This window comes from Molossus molossus, unplaced genomic scaffold (assembly GCF_014108415.1).
Source record: "Molossus molossus isolate mMolMol1 unplaced genomic scaffold, mMolMol1.p scaffold_m16_p_8, whole genome shotgun sequence".
Taxonomy (NCBI): Eukaryota; Metazoa; Chordata; class Mammalia; order Chiroptera; family Molossidae; genus Molossus; species Molossus molossus.
In genome coordinates, this window is record NW_023425402.1 from 29,469,174 (window position 1) to 29,493,332 (window position 24,159).

At 37.3% G+C, this 24,159-nt stretch overlaps 1 protein-coding gene across 4 annotated transcripts in view; it reads right to left on the reverse strand.

Annotated features, from left to right (window-relative positions):
* Positions 1 to 1,175: 1,175 nt before the first annotated feature.
* The window catches only part of LGSN (lengsin, lens protein with glutamine synthetase domain), a 28,249-nt gene continuing 5,265 nt past the window's right edge, over positions 1,176 to 24,159 (reverse strand). For 2 of the 4 annotated variants that reach the window (XM_036248647.1, XM_036248645.1), the window contains 5 exons: positions 20,778 to 20,903; positions 14,842 to 14,971; positions 13,911 to 14,108; positions 6,713 to 6,879; positions 1,176 to 2,581 (listed from right to left, as the gene is read on the reverse strand). In XM_036248647.1, coding sequence (XP_036104540.1) covers positions 1,382 to 2,581; positions 6,713 to 6,879; positions 13,911 to 14,108; positions 14,842 to 14,971; positions 20,778 to 20,903 — 1,821 coding nt within the window. In that variant the 3' untranslated portion in view covers positions 1,176 to 1,381. Of the gene's footprint in view, positions 2,582 to 6,712; positions 6,880 to 13,910; positions 14,109 to 14,841; positions 14,972 to 20,769; positions 20,904 to 24,159 lie in introns of all 4 variants that reach the window. The other 2 variants (XM_036248646.1, XM_036248648.1) reach the window with 2 other exon arrangements.

Here is a 24,159-nt window from a genome sequence, read left to right on the forward strand (position 1 = left end):
TTAATTCTGGCCTCAAAGCACAAGAGTAGTGGTGCCATAATTTGGATATGCTAAAGAGAAGCCTAAAGTGCTTCCTTGAAGTGAAAATGTATGTATCTATGTATAGGAAAAAACACAGTATATATAAGGTTCAGTACTCTCCTCAGTTTCAGGCATCCACTAGAGGGTCTTGGAATGTAATCTTACAGATAAGGAGGGACTACTTTGCTACAAAGTTGAATAGGGGAGTCTGAGCCTAATTCTAATCCTCTGCTTGTGTGTTTGCTATCTAAATTGAGAAGACAGTTGGTTTTAATTGAACACAAAATCTCCTGTTTGATCCTAAGCATTAGAATAGGATTTTCATTTGCTGGTAAGTGGATTTTGGATTTTTTCCCAAAAGATGTTAAACTGTAGTGATAGTTACAGTATTATCTTATTCAGGTCTGGAACAAATATACTCTGGAGAGAACCGACCTCTGTGGGCAGCAGAATCAGTAATTTAAATACAAATGTAAGCTGCACACATAGCCCTAGTTATCTAGGCATTTGTTCTCACACTTCACAAAGCACCAGAGGTATCTTTGAAATCTCTAGTTTCAAAAAAGGGAGCAAAGCACCCAGAGCTGACCCACGCCCACATACCCATTCCACCTGTATGTTGTATACTGGGCTTCTTATGAGACATTGTTTGAAAATATGTTTTAAATATTTGACCTCATTGTTCCCAGCCTGAATTCTATTTCTTGTGGATTTTTTCCTCGTGGATATTATAGCCTTGAAGTTCCTTGGCCTTTGGGGAGCTAATGAAGAAGGGTAAAAAGAGAAGGGACATATGGGAACACTTCTGTGGACTTGTCATCATGACATATTTTTGCAACTTATGTAACTTATTTAGAAATATCACAACGATGCTTGCAAAGTAGATTCTCAGTATGTCTTGATTAGTGAGATTATATTAGCAAGTATGTTTGTCTCCTGGGCAGTCACAACCTATCTATATAATTGAAATTATTTCTGTTTTTATAAGTAATTTTTTTTAATTAAAAAAAAATTTTTAATTTTACTTTCTAATTTTTAACATATTTTTATTTTGTGAATATATTTGTTGCCTGAGGGGGGAAAAAAACCTGAATATTTCTGTCTAGGTCAACATACACAGAGGAAATGATGACCGACTGATAAGACATGGTCAGTTTGCATATTATAGCTCCACCGCAACTTTATTTTGTTATCAGAATCCTCTCAGCAGACCACTGCATCTGTCAAATATTCCATGGGGACCCAATAAAAGAGCAAACGCATTTGTAATCTTCGTGACAAAAGTTCAATCTTTTCTTTCTGGTAGATCAGCTACTTCAGTAAAACTCACATCTCTAAAGGAACAGTTCCGGGGTCTATTCTAAATAAAATATTCCAAGAATTTATTTCTCTCAGCATCGGTTTCTTCGTTTTCCAGCTCATATTTCTTCATGGCAACAAAATACCGAATGAAAGTTTCTCCTAGAGCCTGTCTCAGACACTGATCTTCCTCCAGCGCCACCAGGGCATCTTGCAGTTTCAAAGGGATCTCAGAAGGCTTCGACAGAGACAGCTCTGTGCTGTCCTCGCCACCAACCAGGCCCCCGTCGCCGCTCTGAAGTCCATCCAGACCGGCTGCCACCGTGGCGGCCAGGACCAGGTAAGGATTTGCTGTGGCCGAGCCCAGTCTGTTCTCTATCCGAGTGCCCTTCTCACCGTGACACTTGACGTTGAAAGCACAGCTGTTATCATTATAGCCCCACGCGGTCGGCACACGCTCCTCCTGGGCTGGCTTCTCCTTGGAGAACCGCCTGCGGCAGCGGGCCGCGGGGGCCGAGAGGCAGCTGAGCGCCGCCGAGTGCTTCAGGAGGCCGGCCAGCCACCGCCTCCCCGCGGGGGTCAGCTGCCCGCTGCCACACCCGCCGCAGAACAGGTTCTTCCTCCCGCCCACGTCCCACAGGCTGTGAGACAAAATTCCCGAATTGCACGAGCCCGTCTCCACGACAAAGCTGGTGATGTAATTGTATTTCCTGGCCACTTCTTTGACACCCGTTCTGAAGGTAAAGGCGTTGTCCGCTGAACTGATGCCGAATTCGGGCAGAAAACAGATTTCCACCTGACCAGGCCGGGTGGAGGAGGAAAAGCTCTCGACATTGGCTCCAGTGTGATACAAACCATCCACGAGCTCCTGGATGAAGGGCTGGTCGTGATTATTCAGCAGGGTTGATGCCGGGAAAGATAGGGTCTTGGAATTGATCATTTCGGGCACCCCGAAAATGCAGAAATCACAGATGAAAGCAGAGAGCAGGGAAAAGCCCGAGTCCTGAAGCTGGCTCAGCTGCCTCTTGGCGATGTATCTGGGGGAAGTCAGTAGAGGTTCCCCTGTCACAGTGAATGTGTCACATATCACTCTTGCTGTTCTCTCGGCCCATGGCAGAACTCGGAAGGTTGATAACTCTGGCATCAGGACTATATCACTGTTAAAACATGTGGCTCTTATGTGATCCATTTCATTGTCCTTGGGATTCGGTATCAATTCAAGGTAACCTCGGGGCATGAAAACACCATAGATCACTTTTTCCTGAAGAAGTTAAAAGGATAGAGCAATTAGGTTTTGAAACTTGAAAACAAACAAAAAAAGGACTTGGGGCTTGCTACTGAGGGGGAAAAACAAGTGTTTAACATCTCTCAGTTAACATTAATTTTAATTTTTGGAAATAAAATTCCAATGGAACTTTTATAAACTACTGATTTTTTTTAGCCTTATACGCTTCATGTGCCCTTGAATCTGAAAGCAGCAGTCATAAATAAAAGTGTAATGATAAAGAAAATGTCTTTATAGCACATGATAAACGTAAAGTAAAGCCTTATGGACTTATTTTAAAAGATCAAAACCAAAAGTACGTTTTAAAGCTCTTTTTATTTTATGGCATAGTTCCTAATACTTCAGATGAGGCTTTCTTTTGGCTTATCCTGTTGTAATCCCCGTAGTTAACTGACTCTCAAAAGTCTCCAGTAAAGAGTTCTCAGTCCTTCCCAGAGAGCTGATTGTAGTCAGCCCTACGGGACACAGAATGGTCATCCTAACACCAGAGAAGCCCGGTCTGCTAACGGCCGTGTCCCTCTCTTCCTTCACTTCTATAACCCACTAAGAGTGAGCTACTTCACAGTCTCACGACATCCCAAAAACCTTCTCGTCAGTGTGGACCTGTATCTCCTTGGTTATTGTTTCCAAAATGTTGTAGCCTTCAAGTCAGAATGCAGTAGGTGGGAGCGGTATCACCAAATGTGACTCCTAGTCCTGACTCTTCCATTAATTGTTTGTGTAAAGTTAGGCAAGTTGCTGGACTATGTAGTTTGGCATCCATGTCTGGGAAACAGAAGTGTTAGAATAGGTGATTGCTAAGGTACTTTCTAGCCATATATCTCTTAGGTTCAATGGATTTGGTCAATTGTGTAACTGTCTATGTGCCAAACAACAGGAAAGTAAAGAGGTTATAAAAATCAAACAAATGCAAAAAACAATTTCTAGAAATTGTGCAATAGGAATATCAACAAGGCTTCATGTGTTGAAGGTTACATAAATGGGTGGAGAAAAAGCTGACTATAAAGTTTGGTTCCCATGATGTCAGTGAGCATTATGAGGTTAATAAAACATACTGACATTCTGCAAACCAGATTGTTTCTTATATTACCTCCAAAGCTCAAGGGCATGGCTACCAAAGAGGTGCAGGTGCTAGCAGATGAAATCTGCTAGTCCACTCTTCTGCCTTTGACCTTGAGCCACTTCCTCCTTAGCTCTCTACCATCTCTTCACATATTTTCAAACGCCATTTAACTTGGCTGATCCAAATCTGCTTTTACGAGTGCTAAAGCTGACTAAAGCTAGCACTGCTCATTTGCTGCTTAATCTTTCAACTCACTTATGGACTTGTATATATAAACTTTACACACACACACACATTGTGAGCTTTTTAAAGTATTTTAGTATGAAATCCTTTAATTCAAATTTTCACTGTAAGAAATAATGTGATTTCTCTAGTTTGTCAATTTTTTTTGTTGTTTGAAAATCTGTATCTAAAATGAGGGGTATGTATTTTATTCATGAGACTTCCAAGAGCTCCTGCAATTTAAATCTGTGTTTGCATTCACTTGGTTGTGAACAATAGAGAACAGCTTGCTACCATTTTATCCTTCATGAATTTAAAGAATAGGAAAAAGTCACGCTTTGTTCTTCAGGTTATTTAATTTGTATTTTTCTGAGCATTAGAAAACTGTCGTTTTCTTTATTCATTTACTCTTTACTCAAAGAATAGTGAACATTCAGAATGAACACTACTCTTTATTAGTAGTGGGAAATATATAAATATATATACATAGATCTTATTCATGACAATTGCTATCTTAAATTATGTTTATAAATATAAACATTAGGACAACTTCACACTGCAATATAAATCACCAGGGACTCAATAAAAATTCTTACAGAATAGCTCAAATAACTATGATAACTGAAACTTGAGCCATAGTAAAGGTCACCTTCTGAAATAACCAAAGTTATTTGTTCTATATCAATATATCATGTTTTGATTAAATCAAATATAGAAAGAATCTATATTATCTCCATATAATTTGAATATAAACCAATCCTTCAGTAGAATAGACAGTATCAGTTGGTTATGTGGTTTATTTATTTATTTTTGTTAATCCTCTCCTGAGGATATATTTCCATTGATTTTTAAGTAGAGTGGAAAGGAGGAAGAGAGTGGTTGAGAGAGAGAGAGAGATCTATCGGTTGCCTCCTGCACGACCTCAACTAGGGCCAGGGATCAAGCCTGCAACCCAGGTACATGTCCTTGATGGGGAATCAGACTTGGGACCCTTCGGGCCATGGGCCCACACTCTAACTGCTAAGCCAAATCGACCAGGGTAGTTTCTGTGGTTTAAATAAACTAATGTTTGTAAGGCATTAAGCACAGTGCCAGGCACATGTGAGTTTTCTTGAAAAGAAGATACCATAATTATCAGAGGTTCCCATTTGATCTTTTCCAATTATGTAACAGTCTTTTTCTCTGTTCTTAGAAGATAGCTTGTTTTTTTAAAATTACTGTTCTTCAATTTTATAAGAAAGAACACAGCTCCAATTAACAATAAAAGAACATATAAAAGCAGAGCTGGAGGCAGAAGTTGCAGTTAAAAAAAAATCAGTGGGAATGAAAGTGAGGAAAACTGACTGACGTCCCAATTCTACCACTAACTGCCTGCACTATTTTTTAAAAGCTTTTCATAAGTCTCCTGGGTCTTACTCTCCTCATCTATGAATGAAAATCTTGGATTAAATTATCTGTTATAGCCTTTCATGGTCTAACAATAATTTTCAAATTGATACTTTATTTTTCCCAAATAAAAAAAAATGTTTTAAAATTACTTTATGAAGATTAAAATTACTTTTCTCTAAGCCATTGGCAAATTCAAATTATTGATTCCATTCTTTGTTTAATGAATTTCCCATACAGAATTGTACACACACACACACACACACACATACACACACACACAAGCACACAATGCTTAAATTGGTTTGCACAGATGGACCTATTTTTAATGTCTGTTCATGATAAATTTTCCAAAATGAATTATTTAGTATTAAATTATAAATATTCGTGATGCAAATACTTATTTTTATTTATACCTTCAAGAGTTCCAAAATAAATTTGAACTGTTTTGTTAAAAAATATATAGATGCAATATAATCATTAAATAAGAATAAAGTAATAACTAGGTAATGAAAAGTGTAATGAAATGTATTAGAGAACTAGGGTTAAGAATAAACACCAATTGAGATGAAGTATAATGAGTTACAATAAAATGTTTATGCTAGCCCAGCTGGTGTGACTCAGTGGAGTGAGCATCGTCCCATGGACTGAGAGGTCCCAGTTCTATTCCTGGTCAGGGAACATGCCCTGGTTGCAGGCTTGATCCCCAGTCAGGGGCATGCAGGAGGCAGCCAATCAATGTTTCTCACATTGATGTTTCTATCTCTCTCTCCCTTCCTCTCTCTCTAAAAACTAAAGACATATTAAAAAAAAATAAATGATGTTTCAGTAGCACAATAAACCTGTCATTAAAATAAACACATGATATAAACTGGAAAAAAAATCTTAAAATCTTAGAGCATATCCAAAAATACAATATCTCTTGATATCACTATTTTCAAGAACTTAATATTCATTAAGTCATCCAACAATAGAGTATTTTCTTATCACAATTAGAAGATTAAAAGAATATGCTTTTTATCAGCGAATTCTTTCTATTTAATTATTTTTTTTCCTTTTATACTTGCTCCTTGGTCTTCTGTTGCAATTTTCTCATGTCAAACAAAATATAATCTTCATAATTGCAATAAGAAAGAAAAGAGAATTCTGTAGAGAGAAATTATTCAAAGCAGAAGGACTAAAATTACCAGTCTTAATTAGTTTTATATTTCTATTGGATAAAGGAATAGCTGTTTGGGAACTGAAAGTATGTGTTCAGCTCTCTGGGGAGTAATAATATGTTTGGAGAGGAACAATGGAAGAAACAAAATAAAGTATTGGTTTTCGGCTGAACTTGGTGCATGTATTACAATAAAATAAAAAAGAATAATAAAGACCATTTGCTTGCTAATGGTCATGAAATTACATTCAGTCATAACTCTGCTTGTAAAACTCACTTGGAAAAAGTGTGCAGGGATACTCTTAGACCTGGACACCCCATGGAGATCTGCTGCTTCAAATCGCACAAACTGAAGGCGATTTTTGGCCATCTCTTGTTTAATGTGCTTCATTCTAGAGGAGAGTTGAGGTGCTGTTGGAATTTGTTCACTGTCCCTGGTGTTGTCTGTAAAACAAAGAATCGTTTTAAAGCATTAGATCATGAGATGAGAAACAAAAGGAGTCTAGAGAACAGTGCATTATTCATTGTGATGATTAACAAAAGCATCAGGTATTCGTGTCAATGGCTTAGAGTTGGAGATCTTACCTTTCCTACTTGGTCTTTACCCGTAGTTCCAAGAACACCAACTCTAAACAGCCTAAAAGATTGTTTATCACTTGGACTAGGTAAAACTTAACATTATTTACAAAAGTAGATAGCAACATCATATGTAAATACCTACTGAAATCCCTTTGCTTATGGAAATTAGAATATATTTGCATAGTTGGACAGCCTTGGCATCATATAAATCTGTATATAGATGACTGCCATTGAAAACACTTTGAGCTTCTTGAACTAACTGATAATACCTAAATTAAAAGTTCCTGTATGTTTCTTTGTTTTGTTTTGTTCTGTTAGCCAAAAGGACTTTATATCTTTAAAATGTCATCTGAATCTATAGCATCTACATTTTCCTGTCAAATTTACAATTTGTGTAAATAAGTAAACCAAAATATTTTTCAAAAATAAGAGTGTAGGAGATGAAAAATCTGGACTAAGTACTCAATTTTAAAATTACAAACCCAGCCCTGGCCAGTTTGGCTCAGCAGTTAGAGCATCGTCCTGCAGTCCAGAGAGACACGGGTTCGGTTCCCGTTAAGGGCGCATACCTTGGTTGCAGTTTGTCCCCGGCCTTGGTTGGGTTGTGCGGGTGGCTGCCACTTGATGTGTCCCTTTCGTGTCGATGTCTCTCTCTCTCTCTCCCCCTCTTCCTCTCTCTCCCTCCCACTCTATCTGAACAAACAATGGACAAATGTTCTCAGGTGAGGATAAAACAAGCAAACAAACAAACAAATAAATAAAATTACAAACCCAGAACAACCAGAAAAGAAAAGATGAAATGACAAAATGACTATAGGAAGTTCCCATATATCAACAATCACTCTAAAATTAGAAACAGAAACAAAAAAATATTATTTTCAAGATTTTTAATATAGTCTTCAAATTCTAAAACTTTAGAATTAGAAGGGATTTTGGAGATAAATAATCTAATCTAATCAACTCATTAGCTTGAGTCCCAGAGAGGTACTATGAGGTTCCCCCAAATCACATTCTCAGTTTATTGCCAAAATTGAAACTAGAGTCTGAACATTTGATTTTCAGTGGGTGGCTCATCACTATAAAATGACTGAATAGCCCTGGCTGGTTTGGCTCAGTAGTTAGCATTAGATTGCAGACCAAAAGGTCTCTGTCTCTATTCCCAATCTAGGGTACATACCTGGGTTACAGGTTCAATCCCCAACCCTCCATCGGGGTTGTGCAGGAGGCAACCAATCGTCAAGGTTTCTCTCTCTCTCCTTTCCTCCCTTCCGAAACTCTATCTAAAAATCTGGAAAAAAATCCTTGTGTGAGGATTAACAAAACAACAAAAAAGACTAAATATATACAAAACAAATAGAAGGGTCATGCATATAGCACTCATCATAAATGTTAACTACTGTCCAAACCTTTCGGAGACATAGTACACTGTAAGGATTCAGCACAAACACTGGAGCCCATCTGCCTCCCTCTAAATCCTACCTTTGCCCCAGCAACTTTCCAGTGCTCTCTGTGCCTCAGCTTTCTCATTGATACAGTATACCAGTAGGCTTGTTATGACGATTAAAACCTATATAGGCTTGTTATGACAGCTAGACAAGTTATTTAGCAGTTCCTGGAAGCCAGTAAACACCATATAAGTCCTTCTTCAATGCATAAAGTGAGCACAATTGCTGTAAGTCTAATAATGGTACTATGATTATATCTGATTTGAACACCCATCAATTTGTCGCATCACTGACATTGAGCAGCTATAATTTAAAGTGATACCTGAGTATCCTTTTTGACATATAATTAGGCTTTAAAAATAAGCATAGAGATTGACAGTTTTAAAATATAGATTAAGTAGATTTAAAGTACATGAAGCATGAGGAAAACAAATTACTGGTTCCACCTATGCAAATTTATTAGAGATAATGTCCTGTTACTGATATATTTGGCTACTCTGAGACTCCTGAGGGTTTATAACTACCTCCCATTTAACACAAACAATTAAGCTGCAGCAATTATAGTATTTCATGCTAAAGTAGCAGTTGCTGTGTTCCCAACCTGTTCTGAATTATTGGATATTCCACCTAAGTTAAATAATTCTCCTTAAAGAAATAAGATTTATAGGCATTTTAAAATATGGAAAATTTCAGATAATCACTATTATAAACATCATAAGCAATTATATATAAGCTATAAATATTTTAACAACATAAAAAAACCAGTATGCATCTCCTAATAAAGAAATAAGGTCATTTTATTTGTTCACCAGTAATAAGATTACAGGTAATCCTTTTAGTTCTTCACCTTATCTGTATCTTCTAAAGTTTCTACAATAAATATGTATTATTTTTAAATAAGAAAAATGTCAATCCACTCAAGATAGATTTTTTTTTTTTAAGTTATCACTACTATTTATACTGGACATAGTCTAGGAAGCAGCAGAAATATTCCTGCCCTCATACAGCTTTGTATTATTGAATGAGGGAACTATAGACAATAAACATGCCATTGAATGCAAAGCTGAGATATTTAAGGTGAAAGGTGATTAAAAAAAAATTGAGTAAAACATAATCACCAGAAATATTAATTCTATGAGATTGGATCACAATGTGCACAGGTCCACTGATTTAGTTTAGGATCTATGGCTAGAAAGAGAGTACATGTATTAGTTTGCTAGGGTGGCCATAACAAATACCACAGACCAGCTAGCTTTAACAGAAAAAAAATTTTTATAGTTCTAGAGGGTAGAGATTCAAGATCAAGGTGTCAGAAGGGTTGGTTTCCTCTGAGGACTTCTCCTCTTGGCTTATAGATGTCTATCTTCATTACATGGTCTTCCTTCTATGTGTGTGTGTATGTGTGTGTCCTAATCTCTTCTCGCATAAGGACACCAGTCATATTGGACTTAAGGGCCACCCTACACAACTCACTCAACATGAATTACCTCTTTTAAAATCCCATCTCCAAATACAGTCACATTATGAGGTACTAGGGGTTTGGACTTCAACATATAGTTTTGGGGAGACACAATTTTGTCCATGACAACATATCCTCTTGTTCTCATTTCCTTCACAGTCCCAATCATCACCTGCATATCGTGGGCACAGTATTGTCTTTCTCCTCACATGGCAGCTCCAAGGGAGCAGGGTCTGAGCTGTGCTGGCTGCTCCACGCGTAGGACCGGTAGCAGTGCAGACATATCAGTGGCTTTAATAAGTGTGTATGTTATTCAATTAATCAATCAATCAATCAATACATGCTGTGTGATTTGACCTTGTCTAATTAACAAGTAAAAATTGGCATTACGTATTTTGGCATGTATCTTAAGTATCAACTTTTCATTTAAAAGTTTAATTCTTTCACCAACTATGAGAGCCCTATCCAACCTAATTTCATCTTCAAGGCAGTAACTAATCTTGCCGCATCATTGTCTGAATTTCTTTTCTTCAAATAAATCATACTTGTTAGTTATAATTAAACCTTTTGGTCAGCCCTTCTCAGATGCCCATGATGAATAGCAGGCAGATAATTGCCGGTTCAGGGGCTCATTTGTTTTTCTTAAAGTGTGGTTCCTGGGAGGTGTTCTCCTTTTCCATCCCCTCAGAGGACTAATAAATTAAATCAATGTGCTTTATAGAGGAAGTTTTACTGCTGTGAGTGTTTTGGGAGAAAAAATTCAGAAAATACATACAAAAAAAAAAAACCTCCAAGCTCTGTAGCAACTGGAAGGCCTGTGTTCAATGACAATGAGGACATATTTCAGTTGTAGAGAGCAAGCCATGATCACATAAAAGGCAGATGAAGTAGGCATTTGGGATTTTAGAAATATCAGTTCAGAAAGGAAAAAGTGCATGTCAGGGTGTACTCTGTAATTGTTCAGCTTACAGAAGGCCAGGGATAACCCCCCCTGCTCCCTTCCCAGGGCCAGCCCTCCTTCATCCACATGGCGACTCTGAAGGCCACCCTGCCAGTGAGAATGTACCCCGCCCTCCAGCCCTGTCAGCTAGCCCAGCAATATTGGCCATGTGGCGTGACAACCTGGTACAAAACAGGGACAGAAACAATAAAATGTGGAAATGAGGACAGGGGAGGGGGAGCTTTTCTGTTGAAAAAATATATATTCGTTTTTATTTATTTTTTTTTACACATTTACCTTTATTGTTGAGAATATTACAGCTAACCCCCACTTTCCCCCATTGCCTCCCTCTACCCTGTTCCCACCTTACCCCAGGCCTCCCCCACACTGTTGTGTGTGTCCGTGGGCTATGCATATCAGCCTTTAAGTTCTTTGATTAATTCAGAGTATGTAGCACAGAGAATAAAATACTATGCTGAAATTCTTTACACTTATTTGGCGGGCTGATTTTTATACTTAATTTTGTATTTAAAATATACATGAAGTTGCTTTGTTTGCGGTTGTAAACTTTTTGGTGCTTAGGGCTTAAAAAAAAATTAATCCTGCTGTGGGCCAGAGAGGGAATGTCTGAATTAACTAAATTAAATCAATAATGGTACCCAAACTCTTAGGTGATTTGTGCAAAGACAACTCATGACACAAGTTCTTTCCTCAGATTTTTTTGACTTGAGACTAGGAAATGGTAAATTCCATCTCTTTTTTGGCTAAAGATTAGAAACTGTTCTTGGAAGAGCCAATACGGCCAGCAGATGTTTTTGTATTAATCTTCCCAAGGTTTGAAAATTTTTTTGAGTTAGTTTACACTTCACTATCAAAAAATTTCATATAAAAATCTTGAGCTCAAGTTTCTGTTGATAAGGCTGGATTTGGAACACTAGTGGATATTTCTTCCTAGCAACCATTGGCTGGAGCTCTGAGGTGGCCTAGAATGGGACATGCATGCTCTAATCCATTGGTTGGCAAATACTATCTGTAAAGGACCAGATAGCAAATATTGGCAACTGTGCAGGCCATGTGGTATCTGTTGCAACTACTCAACTATGCCATTGTAGCACAAATCAGACATAGACAATACATAACTATTATTTACAAAAACCAGCCTGCAAGCTGAATTGGGTCCCTGGGCTATAGTTTGTCAACCTCTGCTCTAGTTTCTCATGGCCAACACAACTCCCTGTTTTCTTATACCAGCCCACCTCACTCATTTGTATCATTTGCCTGGCCCCTGTGGCACTTATGTTGATAATCCCTGATGCTCATGCTCTTCATGGAGAAATTAATGAAACCAAAAGCACAGAGGAATGCAGAGATGACAGATGGTGTGATAGGCAGAATAACCTCCCAAAGATTTTCACACCCTAAGCTCTGGAACCTGTAGATTATGTCAAACTGCATAGCAAAAGGGACTTTGCAGATGCTATATACAAATCTTAAATAGGAATATTGCTATGGATTATCCAGATGGGCCCTTAAAGGTAGAGAACTTTCTCCAGCTGTAGCCAGAAAAAATACTATTTTGTGGAAGAAGAAAAATTCAGAGAGATTCCAAACATGAAAAGGATTTAAGAATTGTTAGCTCTGAGACATAAAACCAGTAAGAGGTTTCTAGGAGCTAAGGGCCACCCAAGTTGAGAACCAAAAAGAAATAGAAACTTCATTCCTACAACTCTAAGGAATTGGATTTCCCAACAATCTGAACGAACTGGACATGGATGGTCCCTGGAGTCTCTAGCTAAGAACTCAGAGGTCCAATACTCTGATGTTGACCTTGCAAAACCCAAAAAAAGAGAGACAAGCTGAGCCAACCCACACTGCTGACATACAAAAGTATGAGATAATGAACTGTGTTCTTTCAAGATGTTATTTGTGGTCATTTGTTATGGTGAAAATAGAAAAGTAATATAAATATGGAGTCCTGACAGTGTTCACTCCCAGGTTCTACTTCCTCCTTAGACCCTATGTGTTGTAAAGAATTCCACCTTGCCCTAGGAGAGCCCTGGCCTTTACCCTCGTCCCCTGGGAAGTCATCTCTAAAGTCTTAGAATTTCCTGCCTGAAAAGAGTGTCTTTATTTACCTGGGACTTCTGGCCCTACTAGAAAGTTTAGCAATGTCATTTTTTATTGAATCATGTGGTATCAACTTGACCTCCCCAGTGGGGCTGAAAACGCAGGTCAGTCACATGGCCAATTGGCTGTGAAACCCTAACTGAGTCTGGACACCAAGACTCAAGTGAGCATCCCTGGTTACAACCCTGTGGACATGCTGTTACACACTGTTGCCAAGAGAATGGTGTTGTCCATGAGCCCACTGGGAGGAAGCAAGTGGAAGCTGTATGCTTAGAACTTTCCTGGACTTCCCCCATGAGTCACTTCCCTTGGCTGATTTTAATCTGTATTATTTCCTTATAATAAACCATACCTTGAGTATAATCACTTTATACTCAGCGATTTCTGTGAGTCCTTATAGTGAATTATTAAAACTAATCTTGGGGAACTCCCAAGCATGCAATTAGCGTCAGAAGTAAGCATTGCCTAGTGGTTACTGTCCCTCTAACTTCACAGCCTGCTATATATCTGACTTTCCAAACCTTGCTTATTCAACCCTTTCATCATGGATTTCCTTATGAGGGGAAAAAAAAAATACCTCTTTTGAACTAGTTTTATCATTTGGACCTCGGAGATTTTTAACTAGTACACTCATAGTCCAAAACAGCTTTATCACTATTAATAAGCCAGAACTTTAGAATAACAGAATTTCACTTGTAGAAAAGACTTGAAAGATCATCCATTACAACCTTCCATTTTCCAAACGAGCAGTCTCGTGTGTAAAGAAAACTGTAAAGCACTTTATAAATGATAGCTGTATAAATTCTTTTAAGTATTCTGACTCCCAGGCTAGCATTCCTCATCCAATATCATATTATCTCTAACCGAAATACAAATTTGGGATTAGTGGCTGGAACCATAGGCCCATTTGTCTCTGAGTCCTTACCAGTACAGCTGGAGTCTGGGTTGGATTCACCACCAGGAGCACTGGCTGATGTTTTGAGAGGCAAGGGTTTTACCTCTGTTGTCTGGTCCTGAGAGTCCTTCTCATCTCGTGGCAGATGACATTCAGCAGAGCCAGGTCCCACAGCTGGTTTGCTCGTATTCCCCAATTTGTGACACACCATTTGTTTTTCGATCCTTTCTGTAGTAACACAGGAAAATGCGAGGCATGTTGCCATTGTTTTTAACTGCCATTCAACATAATATGGAGAGAAATGTGACATACCAATTAAGAGGCAGCAGGCATAGTACACCCTGGTTGCAACAAGGGGGTGCATTGTCTCCAGAGAATTTAAAAATAATTTAAAAATCTATAAAAAGTCTGACTGTATTTTATCATTGCCATGCACTGGCCATTCCTACTGACCTGCCTTGGAAAACACCCCAGTTCCTAGAATCGAGTCTGTTGTCCACATTAACTCCTCACTTCAGCACTGTTCCAGATTCATTCGAGTCTGGCTGAACTTCCAACATGTGGTATGAAAACCTGCTCCACACTTTATCGTGGCCCCCCAGATCTTCAGTAATGATCTTTGTACTCATTTGCAGAAAGAAGTGTGCTTCTCTCCTTATATGTTTCTTCTGTTATGTTCTCTTTTCCCCACCATAGCTCCTCATTCTGCCCCCTTTAAATTCTGAATGTTTTGGCTGATTGTTTTCCTATAGGTACATCATAAGCCTACATTTGTCATCTTTTATATTGCCTATGTAGAAATAAATTTTACTTTTTTTGTTTCTTCCACAGGAAAAAAAGAAAATGTATTAAGAAAATGTGGACCAAATAGAGATTGTCATTGACAACCTATTCTTGAGGGATAATAGTAGCAAGATATTTGAGATTAAGAGTCTCACACCTTACCAACTAAACTAGATACCTTTTGAGTTGGATATATTCATTTCTCCTATTTCAGTTGAACAAATATGTGACTCAGTGACTTTCTTTCTTGTCCTTCTTAATTTATTCATCCTGCTGCGTTCTGTCTCATTACCTCCATCTCTTGCACCCTGTAATAATTAATAAACAAAAAAGTCCAATAAGAGATCATGACACAACTAAATTTCTTTATCAAGAAAGTATGATGATTGGATAGCTAAATTTTAAAATGAGTATAGGAGACTTTTATAACAAAGTAAATTGTCATTTCCAAATCCACTTGAATAATTCAAAATTACAAAGCCCAACATTCTGCAGGCAGACTGGGTATTTTGTACCACTTTCATAAGTGGTATGAAAAATATGATGAAATAAGTTAAGATCTTGTCCAACTAGTCAAGATTTCTATCCTTATTTTACATTATTTATTTCTAAATAATTTTACCAAATGCATTTCAACTAAAAAGTCTTCTTTTTATGATTTCTTTTTTGGGATCTCTAATGCTTTTGATCAGAGGCATAAGTACCTGAGAATTTGATTCTCTTCTCTCTTTTTTTCTTACCTCAAACTTATTGCATCAATATTTAGTGTACTTTTAAAAAGCACTACATAAAATACAATTTTGTGACTATGTTTTGTATGTGTAAGACAAATGTCTTCCCAAACTGTTTTGTAGTTTAAGCTATTTAAAGAAAAACATTTTTAAACAAAATAACCAAACCGCCTACACTCTACTTACCATCTTTGACAGGATCCCTTGAGAGACCCGTCAAGGGTTCTTTCCAACAGGAAACTGAACAGTGAAGCAGGGGCTGGGCGTGGCCACCAGCAGTGGACAGAATCACCCCTGAGCCCCAGGACACAAAGTCAATACCAAAAAATAAATTAATTAATTAAAGCGTCGTGAGTTTTTTTCTGACACTGGTCGTTTGTTTTTTTCCTTACAAAAACATTATGGTTTGAGGGGAAAGAAAGTGGCAGTGTTCAGGTCAAAAACTACATTCTAAAATGTTTGAACTATTTCCTTTTTGAAAGGCAAGCTCTGAGAAGTTCCATATCTGGGGGTGAGTTATACAAATACATGACCAGAGTGCCTGCTGGGACACAGTTGTATCCATTTGTCAATAAAACCAGTTCAGTCTCTGAAGACTGAAAGAGAGGGGAATTTTTTTGTGTGTGTTTATATATAATTATGATATATTATATTTGGTTCTATATTAGCAAAGATATATTTCACAAGATAAAAACTGTTTGGTTAAAGTTTCACACTTTATAATATTGTGGTCTCTTTCACTCCAGATAATCCTATACTTAGATCATATGTATGATACTTATTGTGAGAGAGTTTTTTTCTAGTAGTTTATGATTTTATTTAGATATTTGGTGTAAATTTCCCAATACACTTCTGATAGGATTCTGATAGAAACATACTAGCCTATTGTGCATATTTATCATTTCTAAAATGGCATTGCCAGAAATGTACATTATGTCATTGTGTTTTTGGTAAACAATTTTATAAATATATGTCTTTGCTTCTTTTTTTTTTTTTTTTAAGAATTGTTGTTTAGAAAATGAAATATTTAGCCAGGGATATAAATATCAAAGAAAACTGAGCAGACTAACATTTGTACTAGTTGGACTCTCTGGGGATTCCCTCATATATAGATTGAAGAAATCAAATGAGATAAACTTTAAAATTTCTTCCAGCTTCAAACTCTAAAATGAAACTGACATAAGAACACGCTAAAATTGAGCACTTGTCAGGCACATTTCCTCAGCATACCCATCAAGGTGGGTGAATTTCTTTACAAAGGATGGAAGTGAGACCCAGAACAACTCGCCCAAGGCCACAGGAGTGAATGAGATGCAGTTTGCAAACAGATCTTCTGATTTCCAAATGCCATTGTGCTTCTGAAATGCCAGAGATTCAAACCCAGAGAAAGTTCATTTTTGTAACATTCGCCTGTCTTCATATAACCCAGACTAAAAGAAAAAGTTTCTTAAGAAAACAAAGAAGTGTCCAGCCCGTATGGCTCAGTGTTTAAGCATCGACCCATGCACCAAGAGGGCGCTGGTTCGATTCCCAGTCAGGGCATATGCCCAGGTTGTGGGCCCAATCTCCAGTGGGGGGCATGTAGGAGGTGACCAATCAATGTTCTCTTTCATCAATGTTTCTCTCTCTCTCTCTCCCCCCTTCCTCTCTCTCTAAAATCAATAAAGGGGGGGGGGATAATTTACCTAATTACTAATCTAATAATTTCACCAGTAAAAGCTCAAGAACTAAGTCATAGTATGTGCCTCTGACTTCATAATAGATGTTCAAACAGGTTTTTGTCAGATGAATAATACATTCAGTTCAGTCCTTTGACTTTCTCTCATATATTAGGATGATCAGAGTATAGACAGCTATAATAGCTAAAACACATTTAGGGGATTCCTGGTTTTCTCACCTCCCGTAGAGTAATTTTATTCTAAATCTTTCCATTACCGTTAGTTACAATATGAATAATGTTTCATTAAAAAAAAACAAACCTATTAGCCAGGATTTGTGTGTTTTGGGTTCTAATTCTAACTTTTCATGTGAATAGCAAGTCCTACTGGAGCCTTAGTGTTTTCATCTAGAAACACTGCGATAAACACCATCATACTCAGCAAGTACATTAACATTTTACAAGTATTTCATAACCAGACAATATTTTATCTCATTTAATACTTACAACACACCCAGGAAACATTTGCTATTACCTACACTTTTGCCAAGGCAGAACTAGGTCCACAGGAGTTCAGTGATTTGTTCAAGGTCATAGACTACCACAGAGGAATGGGAATTATTTAGGGAGCTTCCCTCATCACCATAGCCTGACAGTTAAATCAAATAAAATTCCAATTCTAATGTTATCTGTGTGACTCATAAAAACTTATTCACTCAGTTTCTTAAATTACATATTCTTTTACAATGTTTTTTTTTGTGTGTGTGTGTGTTTTTAAACTCTTTCCTGTAAAAGGGTTTAAACCATCTTAACTCACCACCAGCTTAAACTTCATCAATCCAAATAATGAGGGCTTTGGGTAACCTACTATGGGTAAGGCAAAGGCAAAAACATAAGAATAAATAAAATATGATCCCTTCATAAAGAATCTTACAATCAAGAACAGGCAATAAAGTATAGTTAAGGGAGTTAAAGGCTTCCATGTTGCAAAGAAAAGCGATTCAGGGAGTTCAGGGATAGCAAACTCAAATTCCAGGCAGATAACAGAGAGACATCATGGACGAGATGGGGAGACCAGAGCAGACACCTCTTTCCAAGAAGAAGCCCACACGGGGCTTTAGCCAGTTGTTGCCATGACAAAATGCGGCCCAGGTGATGCCAGTTTTCCAGATCTCCCAGGAATGCCAGAAATCTGGATTTTTTTTTTATGTTAAATTTTATTATTTTTAAATCTTGACAATTAATTTAAAGTATAAAGTAGAGAATAAAGAAAAAAAGAAAATTTCTCAACTACCACATAGAAGATCTCAAAAAAGGCTGGAAGGCTGCTCAGAATCTGCAGCAGTTCCAGAGGGCCGCTGGGCACAGTGACAGCGGCAGTAACCGTTTTTCCCCCTGCAGCAATATCTAATACGGTACTGAGAGATGATGCCCAAAATACTTAACCATTAGCACAGCTAATAAAAATAACAAACACTTTTATTGTACCTATAATGCGTCAAGTCTCTTCTAAATGCTCTGTCTATATTAATTCATTTAGGCTCAAAACCATCCTTTGAGATAGATACATTATTATCTCCATTTTAGAGATGGGAAAAATTGAGTCAAAGAAAGACTAGGTAGCCCCAAATTACACATCTTGTAACTAGTAGAGCTAGAATTTGAACCCAAGTAATTGGCACCAGAGCACAAGTACTTAATGCATCCTAAACGTACACTGTCAGTAAGAATGCCCAGGGTGCTGGGGTGCTGGGAGGCAAGAGCAGAATCCTAGAGAGCTCCTGCAGGGCCAGGTGTTAACTCCTTGGTTCATGGATTGTGGACAGGCCCAAGGGCCCTAGGGGAACAGTAGGACAGCTAGAGAAGTTTGGAGGGTTTGGGGAGATTCTTTGCAGCTGTTTACCTACTAATTTGGAAATGTTCCTCAAGCAGTCAGCAATGCAGTTGCAATTGACAAATCTTCCGTTGCACCAAGCAGTGTCTGGTGCATGGTAAGTACTAAACAGATGTCAGTCGTAATTGTTATTACCCAGGCACCATGCATTACTATGGATCTCTGCTGAGAAGATGCCTCATTTTAGGCTACCTCATGGTGCCCTAACTTACATGGCTCCATTGGATGAAGCTCTAATTTCTTCTTTTTTTTTGTTTGTTAATTGTCACCCGAGGATACTATTCCATTGATTTTTAGAAAGAGTGGAAGGGAGGGAGAGAGAAACATCGATGTAAGAGAGACACAGCAGTTGATTGCCTCCCACACAACCCTGACTGGGGCTCGAACCAGCATCCCAAGTACATGACTTTCACTAGGAATCAAACCTGTGACCCTTGGTCCACAGGCCAATGCTCTAACCGCTGAGAAAAACAACCAGGGAAGGCTCTAATTTCTAATCTAAGCAGCTTCAGATTCTGAACTCAATAAATTAGAGGAACCACTCAGATAGGTGAGGTTATGTCAAGTAGTCTGAGGGTTCTCAGAGGGAGCAGTGGGTCCAACATTCTCATACTTGGACTCTTCTCATACTTGGACTCTAATGCTGCTATTATCGAACAGGCAGGATATTTTAGAAATAGAGTCTTCAGACAGTCAGAGAAACTAGGCCAAGCTTAAGCAGAAAAAAAGATCTCCTGAGCTGAAGATAGAGATGGGTGAAGTAAACCAGACTGGAGAAACATGAGCATAAGCACTGATACTTACTTTCATTTTGATCACATAGCATAAATATGCAAATCTAATTCATGCTTAATGTAGATGACCTCACAATTCTACTGCAACAGGTTGATTCTGATTTCTTTTGACATTTCCACCCAAGAAGCTTTTTCCATTTCAGAAAAGTTCCTGTCATTTCATCAGGTGGCTACTTTGTCTCATACACAGGAATGGCCTTACAGAATGTTTTCTGTTACAAGATATTTTCACAATTCATGTTTTTCTCATCATAGTGTTGCTTTTTAAAGTTGTTTATATGGATTAATATAACTTTGTCATTTTGCATTTCTACTCAATGGCTTGATCAAATTAACTAAAAGAGGTTTAACTTAAAAAGATTCTGCCAAGCATTAAATATAGACCCTAATTTGACCTAATAAGTTTCCTTCCAATAAAGTAACCAGTGTTATTTACATTCTAAATATCACTGATTTCTTCATTTACTTTTAATTTTCTCTAACAGTCAGCATTTTAATGTCAATACTTTTAAAACCTTTGTTTTGACCCCTGTACACTGTCTATAGTCTGAGGTATAATCCTTCATACACTCTGATTTTGTTAATAATAAAGGTGCACAAAAAGAGAAAGCAAGCCAGGGAAGTCTCACAAGTTTTAACCTCTGTTAGAAATAATGGGGAAGAAACGGATCAATGATTATAGAATTTAAAAGAATATGTCAAACCAAAAGGAACATGTCTTCAGTTTTCTTAAAGTATATTCTTCAAAGAAAAAGGGAGGGAAATGTATTTACAATGTTTACAGAAGAGATATTTCAAAGAGCACATCATAAACTTGTATCAACTAATCTAAAAATATCCACACCTACTAACTCCTATTCCTACTTCTGGCAACCTGGTCTAAGAAAAGAATACAAAATATGTAAAGTTATGTGCATGTCCAGTGCCACCTTTGTTATAATAGTAAAATCTTGAAAGCAGCATAAAGGGGGATGCGTTAAATACAATGTTGGTAATAGTGTTTGGTGAAATGAGAGATTCCACTCCCCACCTTCTCGCCGGGATTGCCACAGTTGCCAGACTGTTCTCCCGCCATCCTCCAGACTGCTGCCCATGGTACTTCTCTAAGTCCTGTTTCAATCTCGTTTCTGCTCTGCTTAGAATACTTCCACAAGTTCCCACCACCTTCAGGAGAAATTCAAATTAGTACTATCTGGGGCACTTCATAACCCATTCTCATCGATCTCTCCAAGCTCCACGGCTGGTCATTTTCACCCACAAACCTTACTTCGGTCTTGACAAAACTAGTTTTATCATTCCTGTGGCCAACATTGTTTCCTTCTTGCCTAGGCTATTATTGATTATCTAGCCTAACCCAGCGGATCGTTATCTACTCTTTTGGCCGACACTCAAGATTAACCTAACTCTCTGGACAATTTTCTATAGCCACCCCATTCAAAGATGATTAATTTTCTTAAATTCCCAGTGAGAATAGATCCCTTATTAAACATCTAATAAGAAGTTTAAATAAATCCTCTGTTCAAATACACCATAATTATTATCTTCTTCACCACAGTTGGTAAACTGGTCTCAGTGCTTTGTAAAATAATTCTCAATATCATTAAAGTAGCTTTCTTTCATCTACATACTTTTTTTCCTCTAAACAACATTGCAATGATTAGGTTAGCTCAAGTATTGTGATTCCTTAAATGCCACGTCTATATTTAGGTGCCCCTTCTGGAGGTAAGAATCACCACAGCTATAAACCATGGAACTAAGTAGGATCCCCAATATTCATTTGGTCAATCTGTGGTAGACATTATATTGACCTGAACTAGGATAATGGCTGTGGGGATGAGAAAAAAAAAATGAGTATACTACAGATATATTGTGAGGTAGATGTAGCAGTTTGGTGTTTAACTGGATATAGAACTTTACTATATCTTCCTCTATAAGAGAAAGAAAAGAAGAGAGAATGTTAAAAGAAGGAAAGAGGAGGAAAAAACAGGGAGGAAGGGGAGAATTAGGAAAAAGGAAATTGTCAACATTTAATGAGTGCTTTTTAAATGGCATAACTGAGTCTCAAGGAGATTAAGGTCCCTTGAGTGGCAGAATCTGAATTTACAACTAATTTTAAGCCTTGATCTTTCTTATCTGTTCTAGAAGGGAAAGGTGGTCCATTTCGTATCCAGTCTGGGTAAGAAAGGTGGACAGTTCTGGAGCTTCCAAATTCATCTTTCAGGTGGGAGAGGCTCGGACAGTGGGGATATGGAAAACTAAAGTTGTAAGAAGGATGGGACTGGTTTGACAGTGTCATAGCAGAGATTGGGAAAGAGCCAACTCAAGAAACAAAATTGTTGCGTGCCCCACAGGAACGGGACACCTTGAGGTGGTGGCACTAATCCATACTGCACAGGTCAAAATGTTTCTCTAGCAAAGCTCTGTTGGAGACGTGAAAACACAGGGTTGAAGTTGGTGAGGACACAAGCTCAGGAAGACAATGACAAAGTTAAGTTGAGGATATTGGCAGGTAAGAGACTATAATAATAAACTATGAAATCCAAGATAGATAGATAGGAAGTGAAATCAGGAAAGACTGACAAATAAAAATTCTTCAACGGACTGGAGATTCCTAGAAGGTGGCATTTTAAGGGTAAACTTGTGCTTAATCTATTGCTTAGAATAAATTAAAATTTTAATAAATATTTTCTAATGAATGAATGGCAACTAAGGCCTACCATGTTGAAATACAGAGACATTTGACTCTGATCTCTCCTTCATAAAGTATTTCAAATGAGATTTCTTTGAATGGCCAACAGGATCTGGTAGTAACCCAATCAGCTGATGTCATCAAAAGAGTTTTCCTAGAGAAAATATCCCATGGACTCCTTCAAACTTTTCTCAAGAAGGATTTAGAAAAAGCTGCTCCACAGCAAATTTGTCTCTTTACCCCATTAATTCCACCTTTCTTTCTGGATTTTTTGTTTGTTTGTTGTTTGTTTGTTTTTCACTATATTTATCCCCTAAACCACAACTTTTCACCAGGGATATAATTACTCCCTTTAAGATGTGGGCATAATCTTATTTTCTATACCTCCTCATAGCATAACTAAAACATGCTGGTATTTCAAGATAATTTTCTAAACATTATGGAACGATATTAAAGAAAATCTGAAGACATTAAAAAGAACCAATTACAAAATACTTATTCAGTCATAGTAGTTAACTATGTTTGTAGACACTGATCTATTTCAATCTTACTTAAGACCTTGCCCAAAATATTTTCCTTTTTACATATCTGGTTCACCAGCCAAATAAATAAACATCATTTGGAGCTTATTTGAAAACATAAACACTTATTTATGGTCTAGTAAGTGATTCAACCAAATTATTTCTGCAAAGTCCCTTTAGTCTTACACAGAATCAGGAAATCTCTGAGATCATTATGCACAAGGACCAAAAAGACCACCAAGTTACAAAAAATGAGATATTCTTAGGAACTCATTACCCATAGAGCTACTTACCCTGAAAACTAGACCTTCCTCTATATATTTATAAAGAATTTTATTCCTTAAATTCTATTGCATTTTGAGAAATTCCACCTGAATACATGAATCTCTGGAGATTTATTTTGTGCTTTGTCCTTTATTACAAATGCAATAATCCTCAATGCAAAAGTAAAAGATATAGAAACTCATAAAGTAAAATAAAAAACTAAACATAAAACAATAAAAGTTTTTTGTTTTCCCTTAACGTTCAGATTTTTGACAGGTAAATATTTTCAGAAAGAGTCGTTTCTTGTTACTACAAATGATTATTATAATGGCTCATTTTCTAATATAAATTATTTAATAGCTGGTTCTAGTAAAGATTTAAAGTGTCAATATTGATTGGGGCCAAACGTATTTTAAAATATACCAAAAATAGAAATTAAAGAGAATAGTTATTCACATCTCTTGTTGACAAGTGACCTACTGGGACAACTCTACTTTGTATAAAATTAATTCATTAATTCAACAAGTATTTAGTGAATACCTAGAAGACTAGATGCTCTAGGAGAACTAAAGATGAGTTACTTGTTGTTTCATGGAACATAACATAATACATGATAAAAAAAAAAAGGTGTATGCATACATGTTTTATAAATGAGGAAGGTACTACTAGAACCATTTTCCTGATGAGACAGCTATCTCTTAAAGATGCAGTAACTCACCTAATTTCACACCCAGAAAGTACAGAATCCAAATGGATGATTTGAAACTCTACTTTCATTTCCTCATGTTACTTACAAACTTTACAGACAACAAAATACTAAAAACTAAAGATGTTTCCTTTAAGAAATCTAAACGCTGAATAGTTTTATATAAAAGGCAGCAGGAAATTCAAGTCCTTTTTTTTTAACTCTACATTTCAATTTAGCGTTTAGCGGCATCTCTGTCCT